Source organism: Panthera leo, chromosome A2, assembly GCF_018350215.1.
Source record: "Panthera leo isolate Ple1 chromosome A2, P.leo_Ple1_pat1.1, whole genome shotgun sequence".
In the NCBI taxonomy this organism is placed as follows: Eukaryota; Metazoa; Chordata; class Mammalia; order Carnivora; family Felidae; genus Panthera; species Panthera leo.
Genome location: NC_056680.1, coordinates 52,485,081 through 52,505,771, shown reverse-complemented (window position 1 = coordinate 52,505,771; position 20,691 = coordinate 52,485,081). Strand labels below are relative to the sequence as shown.

The window sequence follows — 20,691 nt, the reverse complement described above, 5'->3', positions numbered from 1 at the left end:
GAAATTCTGTATGTTTCTGTATAAAAAATACCATCTTTTATTTTTTCCCAGTTTGTTGTTGTGGTAGTGGGTGGTGGTGGTGGTAAAATAAACAAAAACTTTACTATCTTAAATATTAAAAAAAATTTTTTATGTTTATTTATGTAGTTTGAGAGAGACAGAGTGAGCAGGGGAGGGGCAGAGAGAGGGAGTGAGAAAGAACCCCAAGCAGAGTCTGTGCTGACAGCGTGGAGTCTGATGCGTGAGCTTGAACTCATGAACCATGAACCTGAGCCAAAACCAAGATTGGACACTTAACTGAGCCACCCAGGCGCCCCATCCTAAATATTTTGAAGTGTGTAGTTCAGTGGCATTAAGTACATAAACAATGTTGCACAACCATCACCACCACCATCCATCTCCAGAATTCTTGTCATCTTGCAAAACTGAAATTCTACACCCATTAAACACTAACTCACCATTCTCCTCCAGCCCCTGGTAATCGTTCTACTTCCCGTCTCTGTGAATCTGACTACCCTAAGCACCTTATGTAAGTGGAGTCATGCATTGTTTGTCTTTTTGTGACTGACTTAGCACAACGTCCTCAAGATTCCTCTGTGTTGTAGAGTATATGAGAACTTCCTTCCCTTTGGAGGTTGAATAATATTCCATTATATGTACAGACCACATTCTGTTTATTGATTTTTCTCTAGATGGACACGGGTGTTTCCATGTTTTAGCTATCGTGAATAATGTTGCTACGAACAGAAGCGTACAGGGGTACTAACTTTTGTCAAGGAGACAACCAAATATCTACCATAATGTACAATGCATGCAGAACTATTTTTACACTTGTGAGATTCATTCTTTGGTCTCAGGCTTGCTTATACACTAACGCTTTGTTGTTTGTTTTTATTTTATCGTTTCATTTCTATTTACAAAAGCAAGTTAGGGAAGAGGAATTGGACTATCTTACCTACCCGAGTATTAATTAACACTAAAATGTAAAAGGAAGACTTTTCACCCCAACTAAATGCAAGTAACTCACAGAGAAAAAAAAACCCTAAAAAAAATATGTAAGTTAAATGTCTATCTAGGTACAAGTTGTGTTTCTTAAGTAACCTCTCATCCTTCATTATCTAAACAGAAGGAATCAGACAAGAACTATCCCCACCTCTCTATATTCTCATCTGAACACAGAGCTGAAATGCCCAGCATCTTAAAAAATATAATTGCTGTTGATAATCCCGTTGTCTTACTACCTTCTCCCCAGTACCCTTAACAGTAAAAAAAAAAAAAAAAAAAAAAAAAAAAATCCTTGAAAAATGTATCTATTTCATCATATGAATGGGGGATAAGGAAAGCAAAGAAAGTATACAAATCTTTAATATAAAATGAAATTTTTAGGGCTATAACTTTTCCTGCTCATTTTTAACCCAAATCATATTTTTTCTTGACTACAACAAACTGAAGATATTCTTTGAAGGATCATTTGGAGGATGCCAAAACATTAACAAATTATACTTGAAACATTAATATAACAAAGTACAGCTTTCTAAAGTCGTTCTTCAAAATAAGTCACAAAGCACAAAAACTAATGAGCCAAGGTTCTCAGACCAGAGCATACATCAGAATCCCCCAAGGGCATGTTAAAACAGAAAGCTGAGCCACATCCCCAGTTTCTCATTAATTAAGTCTAGGGTGGGGTCAAAAATTTTGCATTTCTAGCTAGTTCCCAAAAGACAGGATGCTGGGGGTCTTAGGACCACGCTTTGAAAACAGCCCCCTTTATTTAAGCGGGACACCTTCTCTTACACTCAACCCATGAAGAAGCATGTATGTTTCCTTAACTTTAAAAACTCATCTTTAGCTGTTCCTCCTAAAAGAAATAAATTACTGTGTGATATTACTGTTTATTTAGCAGTTTTAGTCAAACACTTTGATAAATTCTGTATGGTAAAAAAAGTTTTTAGTTCCCCTGCACAGAGAGCCAGCTCTCCTTAAGAAAATTATTATCCCAGGTGACTTTTGTAATGTGTGAATTTTGGTTCAGTGAGTTTCCTTTAATTTTGGAGCTGAGAATTACACAAGCACACATTTGGCAGGCAACGTCCACTGAGAAAAACTAGGCATTTGATTATATTATTTTATACATTATTCTCTATCTCCATCTGTACGGCCCTTGATGTCACTGCCATAAACTAATAGTGCTTGCCTGGAAATATCCCAGACACAGGTTTGATTTGATTCATGGCATATCTGGGGGAAAACATATTCTTGAATTAACACTTAAAAATCAAATGCTTTGACTTTAAAATTCAAATTTCCATTTACTCTTAAAACAAACAAACAACAGAAGGTCTGGCAACATTACTCTGAAATTTCCACAAGTCGGTGATCCATCGGAGTTGGGCTCAAGCTGCCCCTCAGAGAGAACCTGAGCTCCAGCGGCCATTGTCCCCCATTTGTTTCCTGTCCTTTTGAAACTAGTTTGCTCCCCTTGTGTGTTTACCAGCCTGCTTTGTAAGCTTGTGTGTTTGGGTGCCTAACATAACAGGGAACACATGGGAGAGGCTCAATTTCAAAAAATATAAATACACTGGCTTACATTAACTACAGTGTAGGTAAGTTCCTTTGGACTCAGCCCCTTATGGCCTAAGTTACTGGGTTGTGTGATCTACCAGTAGGCTGCCTCTACTCTTGTGTTAGAAACCTTCAGGCTAGGATGAGCATTCTCTTAAAAAGCAGTTTGTCGGGTTGAGACCCTTTTGTGTACGGCTAAAATTAATGTAAATGTAAATTTACATTTGTAAATGTAAATATAAATTTACAATGTAAATTATGGGTGAGAATGAGCAGCAGAATGCTTATTCATTATTTGAACCTTTTTGTTGTGAAATAATACAGATATAAAACATTACAGCTTAAAAAACTGCAGAGTGAGCCCCTATATTACTATCAAGAACAGGAGGGGCACCTGGGTGGCTTGGTCAGTTGAGCATCTGACTTTTGATTTCGGCTCAGGTCCTGATCCCAGGGTCATGGGATCAAGCCCCAAGTCGGGTTCCACACTGAGCGTGAAGCCTGCTTAAGATTCATTCTCTTTCTCTCTCTCTCTGTCTCTCTCTCCCTCTGCCCCTCTCCACTTGTGGTCTCACCCTCTTTCTAAAATAATTTGAAAAAATGTTAAAAAAAAAAAGTTCTTTAAAGAAGTAAATACAATAAAAATTCAATACTCTGTTCTTAAGATACACGTTAATTGTGTTTTCTGTGCCCTCTTGGTTGGCCTCACCAGAGGTTTCCCAATTTTATACATGCTTCTACACTCCTGGCTTTGTTCATCTTCTTTCTATTCTTTTTAGTTTCTGTCTTCTGTTTGTTTGTATTTGTTATGCTTTTTTTGACTTCTTAAGATAAATATTTGCTCATTAATTTTAGGCCTTTTTTTTCTTTTAAGGATACCCATTTTTCTATTAGGTACTCTTTTATCTGCACCCTATACATTTTTACAAGAAATACTTATTCATTTAAAATATTTCTTAATTTCCATTCTATCTTCTTTAATTCATAACTTTTTTAGGCCTATATACTTGAATTTCCAAATAAAGACATGGAGATGATTTTCTAGTCTGTCTCTGATTTCTAGCATAATTACATTGGGATAAAAGTATACATTCTGTATAGTTTCAATCTTTGAAATTTGTGGGACTTGCTCAGTGATCCAGTCTATGGTAAATTCTTGTAAAACATTGTGTTGTGTGCTTGACAAGAATGTGCTTCACACTTTGGTGCAGTGTGTTCACCAGAATAGATTTCTTAATCATGTTGATCAGATTTTTTAACAACCATCACTAACTTTTTTTTGTATGCTTCTGTGAGATAACAGAAAAAATATTATATTGGTCTCTGCCCCCAGTCCCCAGCATAGAGCTCCTGAAACCATTGTAATTTACTCAGTGATAAGAGCATTCTTATCTTCTCTTTTAAATTTCCCATTGTTCTACCTCTCCATGCTTCACCTTGAACAGTTTCTTCTAACCTATGCTTTCAGTTTATAGATTTGCTCTTTGCTGTGTCTAACTGCCTATAAACCCATTCACTTTGTTTTTGTATTTTAGTTGTAGAATTTATTTGATTTTTTTTTTTTAATGTACAAAGCCACATTTTAGAACTTTCAGTCCCTGCTGAAACTCAAGTTTGGCTTTTCTTTCTTTCAATCCTATAACTGGTATTTTATCATCTGCTTCTGGTAAGTCCAATACCTAGAGTCTCTGTGTGTCTATTTCTGTTGCATGTTGCTTCTGCTGGTTCATATGCTTGGTGTCTTCTTTCTTTGTGTGCCTGGTTACCTCTGATTGTGGCTGGATACTGTAATGGAAAAATTATTTGCAGAAGTAATTTGAGGATTAGGATCATGATATCCTCCTCTACTAAAGACATCATTTCTTTCGACCTGGCACCTATGGGCATTAGCTACAGGCATTCATCTTAATCCAAGTAAACCTTAAAGTTTGTGGGCCACTCAGATAATATGAAACAGAGCTGCAGCCAGTCTGAGAGTTGGTTCACTTCCAATTACCATTACTCCTAAGTGTATCTCTTAGGGGTGTCCAACTCAAAGGGGGAAGTGGCTTACCAGGTTTCCTAAGCTTGACAAGACCCAGACTATAATTTTTAACCCTGAAAGGACACCAAAGGCGAGCTCAGGCTCTCAGCTTCCTTTTCCTGATCAGCAAATGCCCTTAAGACAAAGGTGGCCCCAGTGTTAGGCTCACTCCTCTGTGTCACACTCTCTCCCAAATCTCAACTCAATAATTCCTCACAATTTATTAGTTCTTCAATGTTTAAGAACATTACAAAGGAATGATTTATCTACTTTCTTTAGATGATTTCAGTAAAAGAACTGGTTTGAATTATATGGCTTACCACAAGTTAAACTACTAATCTCCCAACATTCTTTTATGTATCATATCTTTAGCACACGGCCTTACCTTGCCCACACCTGCCCCAAAGTGAAAGTGCTATTGGATTCCTTGAGGAATCATGATCGCTCTCCTCAGTAGCAATTTACTCTTATAGTGCAGAGGAACTATAAAGAACAAAAGTTCAAGTTACAGTTCCTATAATGTATTTGCTCTATGACTATGCACAAAGATTTCTCTGCAAATTGCATGGAAGATACTTCCACACATGTTAGAAGATTAGATGGAGGCATGTGCAAGAGCTTGAAAAAGCCTACAAAACTGATTCTCTTTTTCTGTCCCACAAGCGAACCATTCATCCATGGCTCTGATTAACTCATCATAGCAGGCCAGTGGTCAACTGACATTTCAGGTCACTCATCAGTGGCTGACAACATTACACAAGACACAATATTCCAGGTGCAAATAAAGGAATGCTTAGAGTACTATCTATATTTTAAAGTAGTTCAGCATACATAGTGTGTACACATATGATGTGCACCACACACTCTCTCGTTCCTAGGGGTATCTACTTTGTATCTGAGGCACCCAAATCAGGACTGCATAATATACATGTGGCTGGTTCTCATTTGAAAGACTAAGTAGAAGAAATCCAACCTCCCAAATCAGAGTGTATCAACTGTAGCTACCTAAATCTACACTGGAGGGTTTCCCTCATGAGAATAAAGGAGGGGGTGGGGGAATGATTTTTCGGATGACAGGAACAGTGCTCAGGATATATGGGTTGGTTGGAAACAGAACCTTATGTATACATGTGGCTTATAAGAGTCTGGCAGACCAGGCAGCCTACCACTCTTTGCAAGGGCACTCTGGGCCTAAGCTTCCTGTCCTGGGTCTGGACAGTTAACAGAAGCTTCCAACCAAAAGGTTAGACATGTCCTTTAAAAAGGATATATTTATATGTGTCTCTACTGAATAGCTGATGTGAGATACATATGAAAGGGACGAGGTTGGGCTTTTTCAGTCTCCAAGAACAGGCTGAATGACCAGCTTTCGCATCTGCTTGCTAACAAATGTTCACATGTGTGGCAAAATGTGGTCTGAGACTTGACTTCATTGTTACAAACCACACAGCAGCAAGATAACCTGTAATTACTGGAAGCTACTGATTTCTACCAACAGGATTAAAATGCAGTTCAGTCTGCAACAACTGTGGTGCATCAAATTTCCCAAATGGATCCTGTTGGGAAATAACCTCAAAGCAGGAATATCGTGCTGATCAAGCTAATGTACAAACTTGCCATCCTAACTTGGACCATCCAACAGAAAGGCTGTTTCTCTTCAGTGGGAAAACCACAGGAAGCTACAGAGACAGCCTTGGGGTGTGGGTTTTGCTGGGCCTGGAAGCCTGCCAGAAATACCATCATTCTGTCTCTTGGCCCCTGGAATGCAGTGATACCCAAGTGTTGTAGGTTTCTTTGTTTTGTTTTGTTTTTAACTTTTTCCCACTGATTTCCCCCAAACCACCTGGACACTGTATTTTACTCAAAATGGTATCATTTAAACAGTATCTGTATTCACAGGAATAGATGGGAGGCAACTTCCTTAAGTAAATGCAAAACAGAAGCATTTGTATTTTCAAAAACAGTCCTGTCTTGGATTCTTAGCAGCTGCATGTCCGTACCTTCCAAATGTTTTAAAAAATATTTAAGCCGAAAATTAACCAAAAAGTCTAGTGAACTATGTTTGTCATAAACAATTTTTAAAAAGCATTTAATGTTTATTTTTGAGAGAAAGAGACAGAGCATGAGCGGGGAAGGGCCAGAGAGAGAGGGAGACACAGAATCCGAAGCAGGCTCCAGGCTCCGAGCTGTCAGCACAGAACCAGACGTGGGGCTCGAACTCTCGAACGATGAGATCGTGCTTAACTGACTGAGCCACCCAGGCGCCCCAGTCATAAACAATTTCTTGAGGAAAAACTTTGAAACTCTCATCCCCATGCCATGCACCTGTGCTGGAGGGCACATAGAAGTTGCCCTAGTGCCCACAATGTTCCTGATATCACAGTAGGAAAATGATACATTCTTCTGGGTGTCGGGATTCTCCTTTAAAAGGACAAGTCCCCCAAGGATAACCAAATGGTTCACCATGGAGCTTAACCAACCAGTCCTAAAAACTGCTAAACTAACTTACTTACTTTCTTTTTCTTTCTTTCTCTCTCTCTCTCTCCCTCCCTCCTTTCTTTCTTTCTTCCTTCCTTCCTTTCTCCCTCTCTCCCTCCTGTCTTTCTTTCCCTCCCTTTCTTTCTTTCTTTCTTTCTTTCTTTCTTTCTTTCTTTCTTTCTTTCTTTCTTTCTTTCTTTTTCTTTCTTTCTTTCGGTTTATTTATTCAATGGGGTGCCTGAGTGGCTCAATAGGTTAAGCATCCGTCTTTGGCTCAGGTCACAATCTTACAGTTCGAGTTCGAGCCCCACATCAGGCTCTGTGTTGATGGCTCAGAGCCTGAAGCCTGCTTTAGACTCTGTGTCTCCCTCTCTCTCTGACCCTCCCCTGCTCATGCTCTGTCTCTGTCTCGCTCTCAAAAATAAGCATTAAAAATTAAAAGAAAATTAAGTTTATTCAAAAGAGAGAGAGCAAGAGAACGCATGAGCAGGGGAGAGGCAAAGAGACAGGGGAGAGAATTCCAAGCAGGCCCCTCACTGTCAGTGTGGGCCCAACATGGGGCTTGATCTCACGAACTGTGAGACCAGGCCTGAGCCAAAACCAGGAGCCGGATGCTTAACCAACTGAGTCACCCAGGCACCCCTGCTAAAACTTTTAAATGGAAGCTTCCCCCTCACACTCCCCCAAGGACAGTACATAAGGATTCTGTGAGTGTTAGTCTTGCCACATCACTGTCAGAGAGATGTTTAACATGGTAGGTAAGTGAACTGAGAGCACTGGAAATCCTGGACTTCCATGTCATTTCTCCTAGCTTAATGAACTCTTGACCTGATAGATTGGGTAGCCTTCTTGCTAGCCACTTCCTGGAAAGCTTGAAAAGGACATTGGGAAGACATCCACAACATGTGCCCAAAAAGAGGGAAACACTGCAGCAGTTAACATGATGAAGCCAAGGCAGGTGGCCCTCCCTGTGAGTGTTGCTCTGGCCTCCAACCTCACTCAGAGCCGTGGCAAGGAAAGCCAAGATGCTTGAAGCTAGAGAAAGGCTTCTGAGGAGCAGTGTGGGACAGGGGCAGGAGCATGGACTGCAGAAGGCCTGGTGCTGTCACAGAACTACCATCCTGAGTCTCTTACATCCCTGCCCTCTAAGAACACACAGGTATTCAGAATTCAGAGGGAACATAGCCAAGATGTCTTTCTTAAGGTTCATACCTGCTCCTCTGGAATTGTGGGCCTGACACTGGTCACAGATACCTGCCCAGTAACTTCGGCAAATATGAAGATTCGCCTCCTCCCCTAGCACACATTCCTGGGAACATTAAACCTCAGCTTCATTTTGGTTAATAATGAAAACGCTGGATTAAGGTTAACTGCCAACTAGAAAAGAAAAGTGAAAAGGAGAGAAAAAGACACAGAATGTAATAACCTACACATTAATATTTGCTCACCTCTTGAGGCCATGCCCTTTCAAAAGAAATGCTCATCCTTTTGGTTTCCTTCCCTTTTCAACCTCTAAGGATAGAAAGACTTTATGGCTATAATTATGAAGTGAGTCCACTTAGGAAAGGAGATGGGAATTGCACCTGATTTCTGCTTTAAAGAACGAACAATTAAACACACTTACAGTACCAATCATATAGGACAGTGGCACACAAGCTCTCGTTTAATCTTCACTGCCCCTGAAAAGGTATCTTAACTTTTTTCCACCCAAGTGAAGCACAGAAAGTCTGAGATACTTGTCATTGGTGACACAGTTAGTGGGTAGCATTGTCTCTGAAGCCAGTGCTCATTTCTTTCTTTAAGGGTTTTTAAAAAATCTTTAGAGAGCAAGCGAGCATCCAAGCAGGGGAGGGGGCAGAGAGAGAGAGAGCAGCTTCTATGCTTAGCCAGGAGCCTGACACAGGGTTTGATCCCACAACCCTGGGATCATGAACTGAGCCGAAATCAAGAGTTGGATGCCCAAGCCAGTGCCTTTTCTATGGCACAAACCGTATCAAAAAGTCCTGTTATCTCTCAGCCAGCTCCGAGCTCCCTTGAACTGGTGCGCTCGCTTAATCAGACCCCACAAACTGTCTGAAGCTGTTGCAGTGCTTTTTTTTTTCTTTCTAATTTTAAAGTTTTTCTTGCAAACTGCTTGTTCCCTTGATTCACAACATGCAGCTTCAAATTACTTCTAGTCTTTCCAAAAAATCAAACCCACCCTCAAAGGTCAAGAACTCACCACTGCTGAGGCTATTAAGAGGAAAATATTGTGAGATCTGAAGCAATTTCCCCAGAAGAACTTGTCAAATGTCCTGAGCCTGCACGGCAGAGCTGAGGCAAGTACACCGTCTCCCCCAGGGACCCTGGGAGATGGCCCTCTTCTTGGGACTTGCAGTTCTTTTGCACAGAGGGTGCTAGGGTGTCACAGGCCTCATTTTTCAGGTATTAAGTGCCTACTGGAATATTCTCAATAAGAGGAAACAGTAAGCGATTAGGCAACAAACGGCAGATGTTAGGAAATACAACTCTTACTCCTCCAGTAGAGCCAAGTGACGCGTGCATGTTTTTGTTTTCTTTGGTACACACGTTACTCTACTGGTAAATCGGTTTGCACTTGTTTATTTTTTAAAGCCTGCTTGCATTATGATTGGAGTCAAGTCTGCCGGGTCAAATTGAACGAACAGAAAATCTAGATAGTGGCCCATAAAGAGCAATATTGGGCTCATGTCCCACGTCTGGGATATGTGAGAGGTATTAACACAACAATAAATAACTTGCCTCAATTCCCACTTTTGTTACCATTTCCCCCTTCAGGGTCCTTCATGAGAGAGCGGATATAAAAGGGAAATGTCAAGTACAACTGAGAACTGGGAGAAACCCAAATTTCCTCTCCCACCTTTATAAATAACATGAAAATATATGCTTTTGCATGGACTTCTATCCCAAGTGGGAGTGCTGACAAAGGTCTTTAAAGTATCCAAATGCTCTACGGAATCCAGAGTCAACTACAAAGACACCAAGGCTGTCTAGAGTCATGAGGACAGGTAAGTTCTGACTACAGGCAATGGGACTATTCAGAACAGTCCTCATGGGAGGCGGGTCAGTTATCCCACATATACTGCCATTCCTCAAGACCCTGCTGGATACACACACATGCAAGTACACAGTTCCTCTGATTTGCAAAAACTCGCTACATCTATTCTCCCACTGAGTGCTTACGTTTGGCACACTTGCAGCCGTTTCAGGATCACAGACGAAAGGATCACTAAAATTTTCCCATTTTAGTCGGATGGCTATGAAGTCAAGATGTCAAACTTTTGTGTGCACTTTAATCAGCCACTAGAAATTCTAGAAAAGAGAAGCATGCAGTCTTTTCTTCCTTGTGAAGAAAAAAACAACTTTGGGGCACCTGGGTGGCTCAGTTGGTTAAATGTTCAACTTCGGCTCAGGTCATGATCTCATGGTTCGTGGGTTCGAGCCCCGCGTCGGGCTCTGTGCTGACAGCTCAGAGCCTGGAGCCTGCTTCGGATTCTGTGTTTCCCTCTCTCTCTGCCCTTCTCCTGCTTGTACTCTGTCTCTCTCTCTGTCTCTCTGTCTCTCTCTCTCAATAATAAACAAACATTAAAAAAAAAACTTAAAGAAAAAAACTTTAATTTCTATGATAAAAACTTATTTAAAACTAGGGAAGGCCAGGGGCACCTGGCTGGCTCAGCTCGCAGAGCACACAACTCTTGATCTCAGGGTCATAAGTTTGAGCCCCATGTGCAGTACAGAGTTTACTTAAACACACACACACACACACACACCCCAAAACAAAAAACAAACAAAAAAACTAGGGAGGGCCAGACACTCCAGAATTTATCATCACATAAAATATTTTATAAGTTATAATGACAGCAGCTTTAAGAATAGGATGTTCTCAAACAGTTCTTTCCACATCTTCTATGGCAAAAAAGGCTATGGTGGTTTAAGTACTTTTAGAAATACCTGGACAGGGTATTGGAAGGCTTTTTAGAAAAAATAAAATGGAGACTCTTAAAAATCCTGCAGGAGAGCAAGCAAAACCCTTCAAAGAACTCATTGCCAAAATGTGTCCTTTAATAAAATGTTAGGTCATCTTTGATGAATCCCAAAGGCCCCTTGTTTTAATATCCTCTAAAAATGATCTTCCAATCTAATAACAAATCAGCGAAAGCATCAACTAAAGCAAAGGAGACAGTAAAAGCTGAAAAAGAAGATCAGCTGAATAAATATTCAGAACACTGAAACGTAACATTCAGTGATAGCACCACTTATGGCATTTATGGCATAAGGATAAATCACACCTTGGCGCTAACAGGCAAAGGGCATCCTGCTGCTGAGCCCTAGCCACCTGTCTGACTGAGTTCCTGCAGGGCAGAGCTATCTTCTTTCTTCCTTCTCCGGTTCTGCTGTTCATTTGTTCACCTACTGAATCGTTACTTTTTTCTGCCATTCAAAACATCTACCTGATCATTTCCTACCATTTACTAAAAACGAGTTACCCCTTCCAAGGTAGGAACATTTCTTGAGTAAAGATGTTTATATAATTCAAGTATAGGAAGTTATATTGAATCATGTAATGTAAGTTTACTATCTTGTTCAGAAGGACATCATCAGAAACTTCAGAGGCTTTTATTCACCTCTGTGTCCTTCAAAAATGTATCATGAATTAGGAGCTTTAATGTCTGCTCATGTGAACTATTATGCCAAGAGTCATTAAAATAAACTCACATAAAGATATATCTGGGTGTTTTTAGTATTCAGTGTAAACAGTTAGTTATATGTTGTATACAACTTGTCCATGTACAAGCACATACATCCATAAAAAGCTCCCCAAGTTGATGGCTCCCTTATTTCAAAAACCCAGCAGTAACTACCATGATCCGCCCTGCCCCCCCCCTTACTTCCAAAGCTACTGAGGGTGGAGAGAGAAGGAAAGATGTCTCATGAATATCATATATAAATATTTTATGAATATAAATGAATGTATGAAGTATGAACATAAATATAAATTATAAAATACACATATATCTTTATATGAAAAAGGAAGGAATATGAACAGATGATAGTTGGGGCTCTTTGTCCATCAGGAGTCAAATCGGTGCACCACCAGAGATGCGAGAACTCTCAGAGCTCTGAGCAGGGTCAGTATCTTCCCTGTCCTAAACATAGTTGGGCCTGAAGAAATGGTGATCAAGAGACTGCACAATCTCAGAGTCATAAAACAAAATCCAGTGGTAAATGCGCTCCTGAATCTCCCTTTACTACAGCTGAGGAAAATGAGTCCCCAGAGAGAGATGGCAACTTTCCAAAGCCATACAAGAGGTCATGGTGGGGCTACTTGCAACATTCATTCCCCAGTGTCTCACCCAGGACAGCTTGGGAATGGCAGCAAAGAAAAACTCATAGTACAAGGGTGCTTTCCTAGGATCCACAGGCATGTTTCTGGGACTTCATGGAGTCACTGAAATTGTCTGTAAAACTGTGTGTGGCTTTGCATTTTTTTTAATTTTAATTTTTATTTTTTTCCCCAGAGAAGCAGGGTCTACTGCTCTGGTCACTCTGCACAAGGTCCAGGACTCAATGTTAAGAACCACTCTGTCAAGAGATGGGCTTAGGGTGGGGGAGGGGAAAAGAGCCTAAAAGTGAGTGAGATTAATTCCAAATAGGAACCCAGATTTTCAACAATCTGAAGATTATGCTTGGGCCGGGCAGCCAGTGGAACCATGTAAGAACACAGTACTAAACTTTCTGGTCTGGATCATAAAAGGATCCTGTAAGAAAAAAATGTGTTCAAGCAAACTAGGCATGCCTTTGTGACCTCAGGTGACAGGGAGAGGGGTAAGCAGTACAAGCTTTAACTACCAATTAGGACGTCTCAGAAGACCACTGGTCAGAGGTAGCAAGCAAGGCGCAGTTCTCTGGACTCGAGGAGAAGGTTTTGGCAGTCCTTGTCATGAGTCATGATGGAAGGTTTCTCAGCTTCTCAAAGCCAGGGCAGCCTTGACCTTCAGTCAGGACTCTCATTGTACCTGCTTGTACAGTGAGCCCAGAGAGGGTTCCACACACCCCGGGTGACCTATTTCAATCACAGGGGTCTTTGTTTTCTCATTTCTGATGTCAACACCAGTCCCAGGAGTGGGCAAAGGCCTTGGTACTTGGTCACAGGGAACTGGATACACGTCAGCCATTGCAATTTCCCTGGGAAACAGAAAATATTTTCCCCACTCTATGGATGAGGAAATTGAAGCAAAGGGAGAAATGTCCAAGGTTTTTCAAGGAGGTGAAGAGCCAAGAGCTCCAAGGTTAGAGCTTGCAGTTACATACTCCATACTGCTTCTGGCTGGATATTCTGCCTCCATTAGGGAACCAAGCAGCTCTGGAGACTGGGAAACACTAGTTGCTAAGCACAAGATGTGGGATACAGCTTATACAACACGACCATGCACATGGAATCCATCACACATTACAACAGAAGACTGGAGGCCTCACTGGGTAAATGAGATAGGGAAAGGGAACCTGGGGGTTACTCATCATTTTCCAAATCAGAGATTTATGTCCCTTTTGGACAGGAGAAGGAAAAGCTGGCTGCAGCCCAGTTTTGAGTAATATTTGCCACTGAGAAGCTGTATGCAAAAATTCCTGGCACAAACTTTGGAGAGCTCTTCCGACTGGGCTCTGGCCAGTCCTTATAAATGACTGAGATTTAAAACCCTATCAAATCAGAGAAGCAGGGAGTATCCTTGATGAAGCAGCATAAATCCCTCTCTCGAAAGCTAATTTCAGACATACAATAGGAATGTTCAGAGAGAAAAATTATCTATACATACCTCTATACATAGCAATTGTCTTTCTTAAGTCAAGAAGGGCAGAGATCAATGGCTAACTGTGGTCTGAGTGGCTGGAATATGGTTGATTATCCTCTTTAACCTTAAATATATTTTCTGATTTTTCTATAATTAAAATAGATTGCTGTGGAATAAAGAATAAAATTAAGAAAGGAAAATATAAGAGCTACTAACTTTGAGTGTCAATAGAGAGCCAAAGCTTTTCTCATCTGACTAACTCATTTAACAAAAGAAGTAAAGGAGGTGGACAGAGCAGGGAGCACCTTGCTTGTGGTCACTCAGGCAGCCAGCAAGGGACTCAGAGCCAAGACCCTGGAAATCCCCTGAATGACTTCCTGGCCTCTACACCACCCTGTTGCAGCTGCTGGACTCCTTAGGCTAGGAAACTCCCTATGATTGGTGCTAGATGAGAAACCATTTTAAATGGAATTGTAAAATTCAAAATGGCAGCTTCAAATGCTAGACCAAGTCCACCAGATTCCAACTCAAGAAGAGCTGAAATTGAAATAACACTCACAAACAGGACAGTCTGTACGGACCTGGGTGTCCAGTACTCTGTCACAACTGCTATACTGAACAGCTTCATAAATGTGCCATGTTTTCTTTCTTGTGACTATTATTCATGCAATCCCCCCTGTCTACAATGCCTTCATCTTGTTCTATCTCCCACGTGTTTCTAGAAATTCCCACTCATCCTTTAACATCAACTCAGAAGTCACTTTCTGCAAGACCACCCCGTTCTCTCCTGTTTGAAAAATGAGTAGGAATATGACACCACCACAAGAGGATGTACCTTGACTGCAGAGCATATCATGATATGGTTTATATATCACTGCTGGTTTATAGGTCAGTCTCATCCTCTAGATAGCATTCCTTAAAGGCAGTGGCTATTTTTATCATCTTTGTCCACTGCAGGGACTCAAATGGCAGTTGAATAAAATGAATACCAGCTAACAGCCATACAGCAAAACTTTAACCTCTCTTTGCATATCTATGACTTGTCTTTTTTTTTTAATTTTTTTCTTTAACATTTATTTATTATTGAGAGACAGAGAGACACAGAGCATGAGCAGGGGAAGGGTAGAGAGAGGGGGAGACACAGAATCTGAAGTAGGCTCCAGGCTCTAAGGTGTCAGCACAGAGCTCAACGCGGGGCTTGAACTCACAGACCTGAGATCATGACCTGAGCCAAAGTCAGTTGCTTAACCAACTGAGCCACCCAGGCACCCCTATGACTTGTCTTTCTATCCTCTAAAGGGTGCATTTGTAGAATCTCAGGCACCAGATTGCTCAGGGACAGTTTTTTTCTTATACAAAGCTTAAGTAGCTAAGCTGAATACTGTTATCTCATGCTTTTTAAGTAATAAGGAAATATGATAGAAGAAAGTTAGGATTACGTAATACAAAAAAAAAATCGAATGGTTGGCTAGGATAAAGGCAAAAACAAACAAACAAACAAAAACATATAATTTATTCTATGAGGATACCAGCTAACATGTACTATTCCTACACCCCTATCGTTCCTCAAGACACAGAACACAGATGCACACAAAAGGTTAACAGCAATCACTTTGGGAAGTTTAATCATAACCCATCAACAGAAGAGCCTGTGGCAGAGTAAACACCAAAGGTATTATTAGGGTTGCTAATTGCTAATTAAAATCCCAAGATCAGGTTTCTGGGCACATCTTGCTACATCTGTGCAGTGGGCAAGTCCCAGATGGTATGAAAACAAAGAATGGGGCCTGCTTCTTCCTAAAAGGCTATTCCTGCAGCATCACAAAGATTATGGGTGGCAGACTGTGCAATAACCACAAGAATATCCACATGCAGTTGCCGCAGGCACAGCCCTGCTCTGGACTACTGATCCACGACAAGTTTCTAGTCAACTTCTGGGTCCCAGGAACTGGGCTATGGTTGCATAAAACACCAGAAGGTGCTCAGCTTTCTCCTTATAGGCAAAGAAAATGGTCATAATATTCAACATACTGTCCCCCTTCCTCTAGACAGACCGGAAAGTAGGACAAGGGGACTTTCTGAGCTGAAGGAAAACAGTCTATATCTTGATTGAAACGTGGGTTACATACATGTGTACATTTGTCAAAACATAAAGAAGTGTTCTCTCTTAAGATTCATGCATTCCACTGTATATAAATTCTACCTAGGAAATAAGAACCACGCACAAAAATCGAACTCTAATTAGTAGGTTTATTTTCTGCAGTAATATGGGCTAGCAGTTTTGAACTCCCTTTCCATGGGGGCGTCTGGGTGGCTCAGTTGGTTGAGTGTCTGACTCTTGATTTCAGCTCAGGTCATGATCTCAAAGTTTGTGGGATCAAGCCACACATCGGGCTCTGTGCTGACAGTGAGAAGCCTGCTTGGGTTCTTCTCTCTCTTTCTCTCTCTCTTCTCCCCCCCCCCACCTCCCCTGCTCTCTCTCAGAATAAATAAACATAAACACATTAAAAAAAAAAAACAAAAAAACGAAACAACTACTTTCTATGTATTCCAGACTTGAGAAGTGAGTAAATACATCCAGGATAATGACAGCCAGGTTTCTCACCATTGGGGAAGGTAGTTACAAATATAGGAAGGGGAAAATTAGCATCACCAAAGGAGATAAAATACATTATGTGCCTCCTGACACAAAGATATATCATCACATCTTTGGTACCTCTACCAAAAATTCATAACCTGACTCTAATCATAGGGAAACATCAGACAAACCCAAAATGAGAGAAATGCTACAAAATAACTGGCAAAAATATCAAAATATTGAGGTTAAGAAAAACAAAGAAAGGCTAAGGAACTTTTCCAGATTGATATGATAACTAAATTCATGCTCGATCCTGAATTAGATCCTGAATTGGACTGGGAGAAAAAAACAATAAAGAACATTTCTGGTACAAATAACATTTGAAATACAGACTGGATTAGATTAGTATTGTGGCAACATTAAACTGCCTGAAACTCCTTTTTCTTAGGAAAATTCACACTGAAGTACAGTGTTTAGTTGGAAAGAACCACAAGGTCTCCAACTTACTCTCAAATTTTCAAGAAAAAGAGAAAGGTGGGGAGGAAGAAGAGAGGAGGGAGGGAGGATAGTGGGCACATACATGAATGGGGCAAAATAGAAACAATTGGTCAATCTGGGTATAATATAAGGAGGTTCCCTGCACTATTCTTCCAACTTTTCTGTAAGTGTAAAATTATATCAAAATAGAAAGCTTCCCCCCAAAATATTTAGGTGAAAGTTCATAATAACTAATTCAATGTATCATGAGAAATTCTTTTAAGAACATTGGTTTTAAAATTCTATTTTTCCCTCTGGTAGCAATCTACAAAACTTGACTCAGTTCTAAATTCCTTTTGAGAACTAAAAACAACTTGTATAGCTTCAAATACGATTTTTTGAAATTCCAGTGGCAGACATTGTCATTTTAGAAAGTCTTATGATATACGGAAATTGGAACGAAAGAGCCTTTTCACTACCCTCTTCCTCCAGATTCTTCAGTAATTTTTCTGTAAGTTTGAACAGTGCCAAGTTAAAACCAAACAAGATAAGAAATGATTTATGTGTAGATGATTCAGCCTTCCCAGTCACAGAGAAGTATATTTTTCCCCACCTCAGGCCTTATAAAAGGTCTATACATGTATATAAACACGGTAATCAACAGAGCATTATTACTCGGCACTGAGAGCTTATTCTATCTCCCCCATCTTTCTGCCTGCATTTGTATTAAATTAAGACACAAGTGAGGCCTTGGTCCTGGAGGGGGAGGGGGGAAGCAAAAATATCAAAAACTACCACAGGAAAAAATTACTTCATGGATATCAAAGGAGAATTTTTAAAAAGTCATTTTTAGCCCCAAAGAATCTTTCTGAAACAATAACAACTATGATATGACTCAGTATAAAAATATTATGCTAAGTATGCATTAAGAAAAATTCACATGCACAGAGATGAAACTGTAATTGGATTTGTCATTTCAAAGTATTAATGTTGGGTTTGCAGATAATAGAGAATGACATTCTCCTAAGCGAATAAAGAAGTTCGCCAAGTAAGTAAAGGCCGTGTTTCTACTGTAAGGAAATACGTGCGCCAGTGAAGCAACCTTTTCAGCACAAAAGAAATTTAATACCCAGACCACATGAAAAGTGATCGCTATGGGAATAGCACAGCTGTTAAAATCCAAGGCAGTTTGTAGTAAATCGTCCAACATGTTTATGTAAAGCAGGACTCTCAGAATGACCACCAAGAAGAATTAAGTTTGCTAACAAAAAAGTGATACCTGTATTTAATGTAATGCTTACAATAAGTGTGAAAGAAAAATGCAAAGCGATTCTTTCTCAAAGAAAATAAGGGACCTTGGTTAGCTGGTATGCTTGTGATTCTTCACAAACAGTATCTCCAGGACTAACTCAATTAAGAAAGTCAACAAGAAGGAATCGGAGTGCTTGCATTTCACTTAGAAAACCCAATTATCTTTATTTCATTGACTAGTCTAATCTGCATAAAGCCACAGAAAATCTTTGGGCACCTGTGCCAAATGACTTCAGTATGAAAATTAATACTGCCAAGTTATTTTGAGACCAATTAACTGAGCCATTCAAAGAAAACAAAATGTGCTCACTATAAAGCATATAATCTTAAACTTGCATTTCTGAAGACAGAAGTGCATGTAGACATCCTTGAGGCCTTGACTTGAACAGATAGAAGATATCTCAAAGAGATGACAAAAAAAATTAACTTATGAGTAACTAGTGACCAAGTGGTAAGCTTTAAATCCCAACACGGACACTTGGGATGCATAATAATAACACTGCTTAGTTTACTTCATTTTTTATTCTTTTTTAAATTATGGTTCATAATTTAATTTTTTTTTAATTTTTTATTTTTTTCATATTTATTTATTTTGAGAGAGAGAGAGAAAGAGCACTTGTGCACAAGCAGGGGAGGGAAAGAGAGAGAGAGAGAGAGAGACAGAGAGAGACAGAGAGAGACAGAGAGAGAATCCCAAGCAGGCTCCAGTGCTGTCAGTGCAGAGTCCAATACAGGGCTTGAACTCATGAACCATGAGATCATGACCTGAGCTGAAATCACGAGCCGGGTGCTTAACCAGCTGAGCCACCCAGGCGCCCCTATTTTTTGAATTTTTTTTTACTGTTTATTCATTCTTGAGAGAGAGACAGAGCATGAGCATGGGAGGGGCGCAGAGTAAGGGAGAAACAGAATCCGAAGCAGGCTCCAGGCTCTGAGCTGTCAGCAAAGAACCCGATGCGGGGCTCGAACTCGTGAGCCGTGAGATCATGACCTGAGCCAAAGTTAGACACTTGACTGACTGAGCCACCCAGGTACCCCAGTTTACTTTTTGAACAAAAAAAAACTGCTCTAAATGTTTAAGCAACAAAAATTAACCAAATTTATCAACATTCTCAAATCTGAGTTAAGCTGTTAGAGAACCTGGTTAGGATTGTGCTTCTCATAGGATATGACCCAAGTAACGTTTTTTTATTTTTACTTTTGTTATTTTTTTATTTATTTTTGAGAGAGGTACAAAGACAAAGTGTGAGTGGGGAAGGGGCAGAGAGAGAAGGAGACACAGAATCTGAAGCAGGCTCCAGGCTCCAAGCTGCAGCACAGAGCCCAATGTGGGGCTCAAACCCACAAACCTTGAGATTATGACCTGAGCTGAAGTTGAACCCTTAACCGACTGAGCCACCCAGGTGCCCCAAAGTTTTTGTTTTTGTTTTTGTTTTTTAAACCTTATCAACTCAGAGTGGAGGGAATTTCCCTAGAATTCAATCCCTTCCATACTGCCAAATGTAGGCTACGTGGCAAAGAAGTCCTAAATTAGAACTGAGAGGCCAGAGTTTGGGATTAATGATCCCAACTCTATTTTGCATAACGCTTGAACATGAAAGCCTTGTCAATAAGCTTGGGTTTTAAAAACCCAGGTTATATCACTGAGCATCAGAAGGCTTAGAGGCATACAAAAGAAAATTAGCTATAACACACGGTATACAGGCACAGCTAACTTAGACTATATCTAGACCTATTAAAAAATGAGATGTGTGGCACCTGGGTGGCTCAGTCGGTTAAGTGTCCGACTTTGGCTCAGGTCATGATCTTGCAGTTTGTGAGTTTGAGCCCCGCGTTGGGCTCCGCTGACAGCTCGGAGCCTGGAGCCTGATTCAGATTCTGTGTCTCCTCCTCTCTCTGCCCCTCCCCTCCTCATGCTCTGTCTCTGTCTCTCAATAATAAATAAACGTTAAAACAATTAAAAAAAAATGAGATGTCATCACTGTGGTTTTGAGATACATCAGCCGTTTCCCATTACAATGGAGGACATACCAGCTCTATTTTTAGAGCCTCTGGAAAGATCAAAGCTGAAGGGGCCCTTTGATGGGCTCCCTATCCAGGCCCCTAATCTCTGTTTATTTTTTGTCATTATGTAGATCTCCAAAAGACATACCACCAGGACTGCCTAGTATCCCCCCCTCGTCTGAGTAACACTTAAAAATTGCTCTATGATGGTCCATGCAAAGGAGGAACCTCAGGGGAAGAACAAAACCTACTGAAGTTCATATTCAAGCTGAAAATTAACATGATGCAAGTATCGATACAGAACTGTATTATCTAATTCAGTCTCTCTTTGTACACAATAAATCAAACTTTCTCAGGCTGGTTTCTCTCTGAGAATGAATACAGATAAGCAACACCTAGAAAATCCTTTCCAGTTTTTTAGACCCCACCCCTCCCTGCCGAAAAGTTCT

The 20,691-nt window shown here is 40.4% G+C and overlaps 1 protein-coding gene and 1 long non-coding RNA gene across 9 annotated transcripts in view; one reads left to right on the top strand and one right to left on the bottom strand.

The window, feature by feature from the left end:
• Positions 1-20,691, bottom strand: part of ATG7 (autophagy related 7) — a 246,123-nt gene that overhangs the window by 145,881 nt on the left and 79,551 nt on the right. Inside the window, exons 18-19 of one of the 8 annotated variants that reach the window (XR_006195353.1) lie at positions 8,276-8,440; positions 3,971-4,347 (exon numbers count right to left, since the gene is read on the bottom strand). The exons of 6 other annotated variants lie outside the window; for them this stretch is intronic. Coding sequence is in view for 1 of the 2 variants with exons in the window: in XM_042910932.1 (XP_042766866.1) it covers positions 8,360-8,440 (81 nt within the window). In the remaining variant the exon portion in view is untranslated. Of the gene's footprint in view, positions 1-3,970; positions 4,348-7,686; positions 8,441-20,691 lie in introns of those variants that run through there. One more of the 8 variants, XM_042910932.1, reaches the window with a different exon arrangement.
• Positions 16,866-20,606, top strand: LOC122203838. Its single transcript, XR_006195361.1, has 2 exons — positions 16,866-17,438; positions 20,374-20,606. It is a non-coding gene; the product is annotated as an uncharacterized LOC122203838 (long non-coding RNA).